General features: G+C 48.8%; 1 protein-coding gene across 3 annotated transcripts in view; it reads left to right on the top strand.

Moving 5' to 3' along the window:
• HOGA1 (4-hydroxy-2-oxoglutarate aldolase 1) overlaps window positions 1–11309 on the top strand; it is a 36205-nt gene that overhangs the window by 17437 nt on the left and 7459 nt on the right. The window contains exons 2-6 of one of the 3 annotated variants that reach the window (XM_011951177.1): window positions 3526–3654; window positions 3840–3967; window positions 4426–4560; window positions 4820–4916; window positions 6604–6737. In XM_011951177.1, the coding sequence (XP_011806567.1) occupies window positions 3526–3654; window positions 3840–3967; window positions 4426–4560; window positions 4820–4916; window positions 6604–6737 (623 nt within the window). Of the gene's footprint in view, window positions 1–3525; window positions 3655–3839; window positions 3968–4425; window positions 4561–4819; window positions 4917–6603; window positions 6994–11309 lie in introns of those variants that run through there. The other 2 variants (XM_011951176.1, XM_011951178.1) reach the window with 2 other exon arrangements.

The following is an 11309-nucleotide window of genomic DNA, read 5'->3' as shown; positions in this document are numbered from 1 at the left end:
TGGCAAGTGCCTGTAATCCCAGCTACTCGGGAGGCTGAGGCAGGAGAATTGTTTGAGCCTGGGAGACAGAGGCTGCAGTGAGCCGAGGTCACACCACTACACTCCAGCCTGGGCAACAGAGTGAGACTCTGTCTCAAAACAAAGCGAAACTCTGAGAAAGGCACTAATATCATCACCATTTTTCAACTGAGTTAGCCTGGGCTTCTCTGACTTCAGGGCCTGTGCATCTGACCCCTCTCCTGTGAGCCCTCTGCTTTTCTGCTTTTTCCGCAGTCCCTGGTTCATCGGAGATCCTTGCCTTTTCCTCTCCTCTGGCCCCCTCTCTACACTACAGGGACACATCAGGCTCACACCTGGACATCTAACCAGGGTGAAGGAGGGGCTCTTTGGGGTACCCACTCACAGATTTCTGGGACATTTTCTTATCTAAGCCTTTAAAACAGTCCTATAAGGTAGGATTGAAATCATTTCCCTCTCATCCCATAGAAAAGGAAACAGAGACTCAAAGATGTGATGTGACTTGTTAAATAGCCAGAGGTGACTCTTGAGTCCAGTGCAGCCCTGTCTGCGCCACACTCCCTCTTCTCCAGCCAGGCACTTCTTCCTTCTTGGGAGTCAGGCATGAGCCAGTTGCCCCCTTCAATGAGATAGAAGACAGGGCTATGTCATAGAAGCTTTGAGCACAAGGTCTGCTTCTGACTCCCAGAGTGCAAGCCCCAGCTGTCCTGCTGTTTAGACCAGCTCCACCAGTGGGGCCCAGAGTGTTCCTGGAACTGACCAGCAGGATGAGAGGTGAAGGAAGGGGATGATAGTGGCTGAATCAGTGGCCGCAGCAAGAACATGCCCCATCCCAGGACGGCAGGCAGGGGTGGGGAGGAAGACGACTTTGGTATTGGAACAGAGAGAGTGGCAAGAGCTTGATCTCTGACTCTTTAGTCAGAGGGTGCTGGTCTAATTGTAGCTAGATTGGAGTCCTCATCCAGAGCTGGCACCTTTTACAGAGAGCACTGCAGCTCCATGTAGCAAGACACAAGGAGGCCCTACCTTGGCCTACTAGCCTGACACAGATAAATCAATCCCCCAGAAGCGAGAAGCTGTGTGCCTCCAGATGTTTCCTGCAATGTTACCAACGCAAAATAACTACCAAAAAAAAAAAAAAAAACAGGCAAGGCGGCTAAATATCCAGTGAGAGATATCCTGATATCCTGGCAACTCACTCTGGAATCTGATGGTGTAGTGAACAGCATGGAAAAAGGTTGGTGGAACGAAGTGGAGTCTACATCACACAGTGTCCCCTGAAGGATGACTCACAGGAACAATTTCTCTTGGTCCCAGTGCCAGGAAACTCTGTGTTTCTCCAGGGCAGTTGCTTTGCTTTTATCTTTTGGGTTCTACATATCTGTTAACTGATCGTGTTTCCCTTGTAGCTCTGGCTGTCGGGAAACTCCACATCAAATTTCTGGCTCATTTCTCAGAACTATATGGCAAGAACTTTGTATACCAATACTGCTTGTGGCCTTATTTTCATTTCCTTCTCCCAAATAGCCTCCAATTTTTTTTTTTTTTTGGAGACAGGGTCTTGCTCTGTCACCCGGGCTGGAGTGCAATGGCGCAATCATAGCTCACTGCAGCTTCAAATGCACCTGGTTTATTTATTTATTTATTTTTTGTAAAGTCAGGGTCTCACTTTGTTACCCAGGCTGGTCTCGAACTCCTGGCCTCAAGTGATCCTCCCACCTTGGCCTCCTGAAGTGCTGGGATTACAGGCCCAAATATCCTTCTATTAATTAAGAATCCTGTTGTATTGTACTCTGTATTTGTAAACTACTTCCATTTTTTTTTTCTTTAATGGAATGGGATGGAGAGGAGAAAGAAGAAGAAAGAGAAAGTTAAGCGGGCTGGGCACCGTAGCTCACCTGTAACTGGTACCGGTTACTGGTTAGACATATCCCAAGTAAATGATTGATAAAAACAGGAAAACACAAAAAGCAAGGAGATTCACTTTTCACCCAGAAAGTTGGCAAAAATTAGTTCTGACAATACCAAGATTTGGCATGTACGACATTCTATGCTGCTACACTGATTGATTAGCAATGTGGCACACAGTCAGGCGTGGGGGCTCACATCTGTAATCCTAGCACTTTGGGAGGCCAAGGTGGGTGGATCACCTAGGCCCAGGAATTCGAGCCAGCCTGGGCAAAATGGTGAAGCTCCATCTCTACAAAAAAAAATACACAAATTAGTTGGACGTGAGAGCTCATGTCTGTAATCCTAGCTACTTGAGAGGCTAAGACAGGAGGATCACTTGAACCTGGGGGGTCAAGGCTGCAGTGAGCCTTGACTGTGCCACTGTACTCCAGCCTGGGTGACAGAGTGAGACCCTGCCTCAAAGAAAAAGTAAATACATAAAATATGTGTCACAGATGAAGGTGCACATAGATATGACTCAGCAATTACACACCAAAGTATCTGAACTCTAGAGGAACTCTTTTTTTTTTTTTTGAGATGGAGTCTTGCTCTGTTGCCCAGGCTAGAGTGCAGTGGCACAATCTCGGCTCACTGCAAGCTCCGCCTCCCAGGTTCATGCCATTCTCCTGCCTCAGCCGCCCAAGTAGCTGTGACTACAGGCACCCACCACCATGCCCGGCTAATTTTTTGTATTTTTTTAGTAGAGACGAGGTTTCACTATGTTAGCCAGCATGGTCTTGATCTCCTGACCTCGTGATCTGCCCGCCTCGGCCTCCCAAAGTGCTGGGATTACAGGTGTGAGCCACCACGCCCGGCCTAGAGGAGCTCTTAGACATATGCACAGAAGACTTTACAGAAAATGTTTGTTTCAGCATTGTTTGCAATAGCAAAAAGAAGAAAACATTCTTTTTTTCTTTTTTCTTTTTTGGTAGAGACAGGTATGCCCTTTTTTGGTAGAGACAGGGAGCCATGCTGCCCTGGCTGGTTTTGAACTCCTGGGCTCAAGTGATCCACCCACCTTGGCCTCTTAAAGTGCTGAAATTACAGGTGTGAGCCACCAGGCCCAGCCAAAAAGAAGGAAACATTCTAAGTGCTCTCAACAAGAGAAAGAAAAATAAATTGTGTTCTAACCATACAACAGAATACCATACAGCAGGTAAAATGAATGAATCAGAGCTATGTGTGCTGCTATGGACAAAGCTCAAAACATAGTATTAAATAAACAGAAAACTGCAGAGGGCTATTTAAGCTTAATTCCATTTCTACAAGGCTTAAAATTATAATAACCATATTACATAAGGATTACTTGAGCTCAGAAGTTTGAAGCTGCAACAAGCTATAATTGAGCCACTGCATCCCAGCCTGGGCAACAGAGCGAGACCCTGTGTCTAAAACAGAAAAACGATGTGAACCGTCATTGCAGCTGTGTGGGAACCTTCTGTCTGCAAAGATGGGAAGGAAATGGGTGAAAGATTGTGGTGTTGAAAGGTAGGAGCACTAATGTCCTGGTTGTTTTGTAGAGGATGGGAAGGAGTTGGTCAGCTGTGTCTCTTGCAGGCTTCGTGGTCCAGGGCTCCAATGGCGAGTTTCCCTTCCTGACCAGCAGCGAGCGACTCGAGGTGGTGAGCCGTGTGCGCCAGGCCATGCCCAAGAACAGGCTCCTGCTAGCTGGCTCGGGATGCGAGTGTGAGCCAGAATGCCCTGTGCCCTGGGGGTGGGTGGGTGTGTAGGATCCAGGCTCCTAGGCCCTAGCTTGGGTCCTGTCTCCTTGTTCTGCCTCTTCTGGGACATGCTGAGGCACCCTCACTTGGCCCAGTGCCCTGGTCCAGGCCTCCTTCTGCCTGCTGTCACCTCTCTCCTTCCTCCGGCAGCCACTCAAGCCACAGTGGAGATGACTGTTAGCATGGCCCAGGTCGGGGCTGACGCAGCCATGGTGGTGACCCCTTGCTACTATCGTGGCCACATGAGCAGCGCGGCCCTCATTCACCACTACACCAAGGTGTGTGTGGGGCCTGAGACCAAGAGGAGGCTCTGCCCAGGGAGAGGAGATGAGGGAAGCTGGGAGTGGGGTGCTACTTCGTATGAACGGCAGCTATAGGAAACGGGTGGACTGCCACCATGGATCAGCCGCACAACATTGGGAGGCTTACCTAACCACTCTGTGTTACTGCTTCCTCCCCTCTAAAATTGGAGGAATGATGTCATCTATCTCATAGGGTTGCAGTGAGCATTAAATGAGATCAGGAACATAAAGGGCTTAGAACAGTGCCTGGCATATGGAAAGCACTCCATAAATATGACCCACCATGATTGCTTACACTCGGGGCACGCAGCACAGGAGGGAGGCCTGTCCAGGTGGCCCTGGAGTGAAGCAGGCCGGGACCTGTGGGTGGGCAAGTCTCTGGCTCCTGGGACCTGGGGTGGCTGCCCTCTCCTGCTTTTCTCTGCGCCCCGCAGGTTGCTGATCTCTCTCCAATCCCTGTGGTGCTGTACAGTGTCCCAGCCAACACAGGGCTGGACCTGCCTGTGGATGCGGTGGTCACGCTTTCCCAGCACCCGAACATTGTGGGCATGAAGGACAGTGGTGGTGATGTGAGTGGCAGCAGCTCCAGGGCTGTGGTCCTCTCCTCCTTTTCTGGTTCCTGGTTCCTAGCACTTTTGCTCCTGAGGGCAACTCTGAGATCTGTTTCCATCCTTGGCTTCTGTGTGGATTCTCTCTGTTGTGCAGGCTCTCTGGGGCTTTGTTGAGGGCATCTCTTTGGGCACTGGGCTTTCATTCCACCACACTTACCCGGCTCTCACCCAGGATGAGGCTCTGGGCACAGCTCTCACACCACATTTGCTGTTGCAGGTGACCAGGATTGGGCTGATTGTTCACAAGACCAGGAAGCAGGATTTCCAGGTGTTGGCTGGATCGGCTGGCTTCCTGATGGCCAGCTATGCCTTGGGTAGGCCGCCTACTGCTCTCAAATTGTCATGGGTGACCAAGAGATACCCAGGTACCTGGGTCTGCTGGGAGAGACCGTGAGGGCTGGGGCTGGGTCTGAAGACGGTGGTTTGCCAGCCTGCCCACTCTGAAAACTCAGAAACCTGGCCACGCCGCTTGCCTGTCTGAATACGGGGTGCTGTGAGTAACCTTGCTGGCTGGAGGAGGATGGCCATGTACAATCCCTGGCCTGTAGTAGGGATGCCTGCAGTTTGTTCTAAGTCCGGAGCTCTGTGATTAGATGACAAACTTAACTGCTGTAATCCACTTTGTACATCATTCTCTGAGGGCAGAGGTCTTGGGGCCCTCCTCTGTAGTTCAGGAATCCATTTTCCACTCCCCTGTCCCAGGCCAGAATGAATTGTCAGATCTACAGAGTTGAGCCAGGGATCTTCAGTTGCCTGATCAGATTCTGTTCCAATCCAGGGTCCCTATGAATGTCTCTTAGATCAACTGCTCTTGTCTGTTTGGGGTCAGCATCCTTGGGTTTGGGTTAGATTTGAGCCCTGGAGGGGAGGGAGGAGAAGGGAAGCTGTTCCTTTCAGTTGAAGCCCCAGTGAGGAGAGATTTGAGTGACCTTTCTAGCACTGCAGGGGAGAATCCTGGTTCCTATTCCATCTGGTCTCTCCAGACTTTGGCTGGTTGTCTAGGGCCTTGTACATCTCCCCCTGCCATGTCACGGCCTCTACAGTGAAGGGGAAGAAGAAGGGATCCATCATTTCTCTCTCATTCCTGAAAGTGGAGTAGAAAAAAAAAAGCACAGGCTCTGGAGGTTGGAGGGAATCTCAGTTCTGCAGTTTATTCACTGAGTAATGCTGGGCAAGGCATTCACCTCTCTGGGCCTGAGTTTCTACTCTGTGCATGGAGGGATCGTGAGGATTAGAGAGCATCAGGGCCATGCTGCTGAAGTGCGCCTGGAACACATAATAGGTATTCCACAAACAACAGCTCTATTAGCTCATTCTAAATTGCCTCCTCTCTCTCTGGTCTTGAGGCCACTGTGCCTCGGGTTCCACTCCTATCTAGCCTTAGAAGCATACTCACAGGCGTGCAGAAGTGGTGGGGCTTTCTGAGATCACAGCCAAACCCATTTTCATTGCCCTGATGAACACAAACAGGACTAGAGAGGGTCTCATTCAGGTTTATGCAGTCAATGGGAGGACATGCCTGGTGACCTGACTCTGTCCAGAGCACTTTCCACGCCCACTGCTGTCTCTGGTTGCATCCACTCGGGGGAATAAGATTTCAAAAGAGCAAAGGCTTCCCATCCATCCTACCCTCTTACAGGACTGATGAGTCAGGGGGCTATTGGAGGAAGCTGGAGGTGTCAACTGGCAGATGGGATTTTATTCCGGGAGGGGTTCAGGGAAGGAACTGTCCTTGAGTTCACTTTCAGGCTCTGCTCCCTGCCCCTCACAGATCAGCCCTGAGCAGCACTCAACCTGCAGGATTCTATTTTGAATATGCAGGCAGCTCTTCTCTCTGGAAATGTGTACTCTGGACTCACAGAGCATGCCTTTGATGTAGCCAGCCAAGTGACATAGAAATCTGTATGTAATGTCCCCAGGCTGAAGAGGTGCTGGGACCAGGGCTTGAGATGCTCAGAGCGGAGAGGCTCTGGCTGACGTTCTGTGTCTTACTTCGTGCAGGAGCTGTGGGGGGCGTGTGCGCCCTGGCCAATGTCCTGGGGGCTCAGGTGTGCCAGCTGGAGCGACTGTGCCTCACAGGGCAATGGGAAGATGCCCAGAAACTGCAGCACCGCCTCATCGAGCCAAACGCTGCGGTGAGCCAGTGGCAGCAGGGGGGTGGTGTGGGGGGAGTGGGCAGTCTGTGTCCTCACTGGAGCAGGACCCAGGGCTGGCACCAGGCCCCACTCAGTCTCTTCCTTTCAGAAAATCCTTTGAGAGAACATTCCAGTGTGGGAACTCCTTGTGCCTCCCAGAAAATCCTGATTTTGGACAAAATCGGGCACTATTGATGGTGAAACTTAAGTGTACATTAAAATTCCCTTAGAGGCAAATTAAAGTTCCAACTTTTGGGCCCAAGAAGATGCACTGAAACAAACATCCTGTGTGATTGTGATAGAATAACCCTAGGACCACACTTAGAGGTGCCTGGAGAGAAAGAGCGTAAACCAGGGCCTCTAAATCCACACTGTTGGGGGCCAGGTCCTGAAAAAATAGGAATGATTGGGGCTAGCAAAGGCGTTAGAAGGCAGGAGAGTACCATCTTCATATAATCTGTTCTGTGGTCAGACTGTGTACCCCAATTCTTTGTTGGGCAAACAAGAACTTCAGAGAGAACGCCCGTCAAGTTCAGGGCCATTCTGAAGTCTGAGGCAACAGAAAAATGTGTGCCCCTGTATTCAAGTTTTAATGTACATTTTATCCTTTATTTCCTTCCTTCCTCCCTCCCTCCCTCCCTCCTTTATTTCTTTCTCTCTCTCTCTTTCTTTCTCTGTCTCTCTCTCTCTCTCTTTTCTTTTTTTTTTTTTTTTTGAGACAGAGTCTCGCTCTTTTGCCCAGGCTGGAATGCAGCAATCTCAGCTCACTGCAACCTCTGTCTCCCAGGTTCAAGCAATTCTTGTGCCTCACGCTCCTGAGTAATAGAGATTACATGTGTGCACCACCATCCCCAGCTAATTTTTGTTTTTGTTTTCATGTTTCAGTAGAGATGGGGTTTCACCATGTTGGCCAGGCTAGTCTCAAATTCCTGGCCTCAAGTGATCCGCCCACCTCAGCCTCCCAAAGTGCTGGGATTACAGGCGTGAGCCACAGTGCCTGGCCTTTTTCTTTTCTTTTCTTTTCCTTTCTTTTCTCTTCTCTTCTCTTTTCTTTTCTGAGACAGAGTCTTGCTCTGTTGCCCAGGCTGGAGTGCAGTGGCTCAATCTCGGCTCACTGCAACTTCCGCCTCCTAGGTGCAAGCAATTCTCCTGTCTCAGCCTCCCTAGTAGCTGGGATTACAGGAATGTGCCACCATACCCAGCTAATATTTTTGTATTTTTAGTAGAGACGGGGTTTCACCATGTTGGCCAGGCTGGCCTCAAACTCCTAACCTCAAGTGACCCTCCTGCCTCGGCCTCCCAATCTTTTTGCTTTTATTTTTTTATTTTCGAAACAGAGTCATTCTCTGTCACCCAGGCTAGAGAGCAGTGGTGTGATGTCAGCTCACTGCAGCCTCAACGTCCTGGGCTTAAGCAATCTTTTTTATTTTTTATTTTTATTTTTGTAGAGATGGCAGTCTCACTATGTTGCCCAGGCTGGTCTTTATCTCCTGGGCTCAAGCGGTCCTCCCACCTTAGCCTCCCAAAATGCTGGGATTACAGGCATGAGCCACCATGGCTGGCCTACTGTATATTTTATATTAAACTTTTTATTTTATTTATTTACTTCGGATGGAGTCTCACTCTGTCACCCAGGCTGGCGTGCAGTGGCACAATCTCGGCTTATTGCAACCTCTGCCTCCTGGGTTCAAGCAATTCTCCTGCTCAGCCTCCCAAGTAGCTGGGATTACAGGTACCTGCCACCACACCCGGCTAATTTTTGTGTTTTTAGTGAAGACAGGTTTCACCATGTTGGCCAGGCTGGTCTCGAATTCCTGACCTCGTGATCCACCTGCCTTGGCCTCCCAAAGTGCTAGGATTATAGGCATGAGCCACCGTGCCCAGCCAAACTTTTTATTTTTAGATAATTATAGATTCCCATGCAACTTTAAGAAATAATACAAAGGGATCCCATGTACCCATGGTCCAGTTTTCCCCAATGGCAACATCTTACAAAACTAGAATAATTTCACAGTCTGGATATTGACCTTGATACAGTCGAGACACAGAATATTTCTGTCCCTACAAGGATCCCTCATGTCATCCTCTTATAGCCATGCCTACTCACATTTGCCTTCACCGGCTCCTTAACCTCTAGCAACCACACATACATTCACCATTTTATAATTTTGTCAGTTCAAGAGTATACTATATGGAATCACATGGTATATAACTTTTGGGGACTAGCTTTTTCCACTCAGCATAATTCTCTGGATATTCATCCAGGTTGTTTGCTGCATGTATCAATAGTTAATTCTTTTTATTTCTGAGTAGTATACCATGGCATGGCTGTACCACAGCATGTTTATTTATTATTTATTCATTGAGACAGGGTCTTGCTCTGTCGCCCAGGATGAGTGCAGTGGCAGGATTATTGCTCACTGCAGCCTCGACCTCCTGGCTCAAGCAATCTTCCCAGTTCATCCTCCCAAGTAGCTGGGTCAACAGGTGCACACTACCACACCTGGCTAATTCTTTTTTATTTTTAGTAGAGACAAGGTCTCGCTATGTTGCCCAGGCTGGTCTCGAACTCCTGGTCTCAAGCCATCTTGCCTCAGCCTCCCAAAGTGCTGGGATTACAGGCATGAACCACCACAGCCGGCCCCCTACAGCATGTTTAACCATCCACCTGTTGAAGAACAGCTGGGTTATTTTCAGTTTTTGGCTATTAAAAGCTGCCATGGGCTGGGTGCGGTGGCTAACGCCTGTAATCCCAGCACTTTGGGAGGCCAAGGTGGGCAGATCACCTGAGGTCGGGAGTTTGAGACCAGCCTGGCCAACATGGTGAAACCCCGTCTCTACTAAAAATACAAAAATTAGGCCGGGCGCAGTGGCTCAAGCCTGTAATCCCAGCACTTTGGGAGGCCGAGACAGGTGGATGACATGAGGTCAGGAGTTTGAGACCAGCCTGGCCAACATGGTGAAACCCCGTCTCTACTAAAAATACAAAAATTAGGCCGGGCGCAGTGGCTCAAGCCTGTAATCCCAGCACTTTGGGAGGCCGAGACGGGTGGATCATGAGGTCAGGAGATCGAGACCATCCTGGCTAACACGGTGAAACCCCGTCTCTACTAAAAAAATACAAAAAACTAGCCGGGCGAGGTGGCGGGCGCCTGTAGTCCCAGCTACTCGGGAGGCTGAGGCCGGAGAATGGCGTGAACCTGGGAGGCGGAGCTTGCAGTGAGCTGAGATCCGGCCACTGCACTCCAGCCCGGGAGACAGAGCGAGACTCCAACTCAAAAAAAAAAAAAAAATACAAGAATTAGCTGGGCGTGGTGGTGCACGTCTGTAATCCCAGCTACTCGAGTGGCTGAGCAGGAGAATCGCTTGAACCCAGGAGGCGGAGGTTGCAGTGAGCCGAGATTGTGCCACTGTACTCCAGCTTGGGTGACAGAGTGAGACTCTGTCTCAATAAATAAATAAATAAATAAAAGCTGCCATGAACATTCATGAACAGGTTTTTGTGTGTCCGTAAGTTTTCATTTTTCTGGGATCAATACACAGCAGTAAAAATGGTGGGTCATAGGGTAGTCACAGGTTTCATTTTCTGAGAAACTGCTGGCTGGGTGTGGTGGCTCACACTTGCAATCCCATCATTTTGGGAGGCTGATGGGGGTGGACTGCTTGAGCCCAGGGGTTCAAGACCAGCCTGCACAACATGGGGAGACTCTGTCTCTACAAAAAATACAGAAAAGTAGCTAGGTGTGGTGGCATGTACCTGTGGTCCCACGACTCGGGAGGCTGAGGCAGAAGGGAAGATCCCTTGAATCTGGGAGGCTGAGGCTGCAGTGAGCTGTGATTTTGCCACTGCACTCCAGCCTGGGCTACAGAGTGAGATCCTGTCTCAAAAAACAAAACAAAACAAAAAAACGAACCCCAAAACCCCAAAACAAACAAACAAAAACCCAGAAACAAACCTGCCAAACTTTTCCAGAGCGGCTGTACTATTTTAAATTTACACTGATGTAAACATATGAATGATCTAGTTTTTCTGCAGCTTTGCCAGCATTTGGTGTTGTGACTATTTTTTATTTTAGCCATTCTGATAGATGTGTAGTACCATCTCATTGTGGTTTTAATTTGCATTTCTCTGATGGCTAATGCTATTGAACATTTTTTTTCATGTATTTATTTGCCGTCTTTTCAGTGAACTATCTATATTTCTTACCCGTTTTAAAATTGGATTGTTCTTTTGACTGTTGAATTTTAAAGTTCTTTATAGCTTCTAAATACTAGTCCTTTGTTAGATATGTGGCTTGTAAATATTTTCTCCCAGTCTGCAGCTTGTCTTTTCATTGCCTTAACAGGTCTTTTGCAGAGCAAGTTTTACATTTTGATGAAGTACAATTTATCAACATTTTCTATTATGGATCATGTTTGTGGTGTCAAGTCTAATAATTCTTAAAGAGTTCTGGGCACGGTGGCTCACGTCTATAATCCCAGCTCTTTGGGAGGCTGAGGCAGGTGGATCACAAGGTCAGGAGTTCAAGATCAGCCTGGCCGAGATGGTGAAACTCCCGTCTCTACTAAAAA

This window comes from Colobus angolensis, unplaced genomic scaffold (genome assembly GCF_000951035.1).
Source record: "Colobus angolensis palliatus isolate OR3802 unplaced genomic scaffold, Cang.pa_1.0 Scaffold316, whole genome shotgun sequence".
Taxonomy (NCBI): Eukaryota; Metazoa; Chordata; class Mammalia; order Primates; family Cercopithecidae; genus Colobus; species Colobus angolensis.
This window is presented reverse-complemented; position numbering and strand designations above follow the sequence as displayed.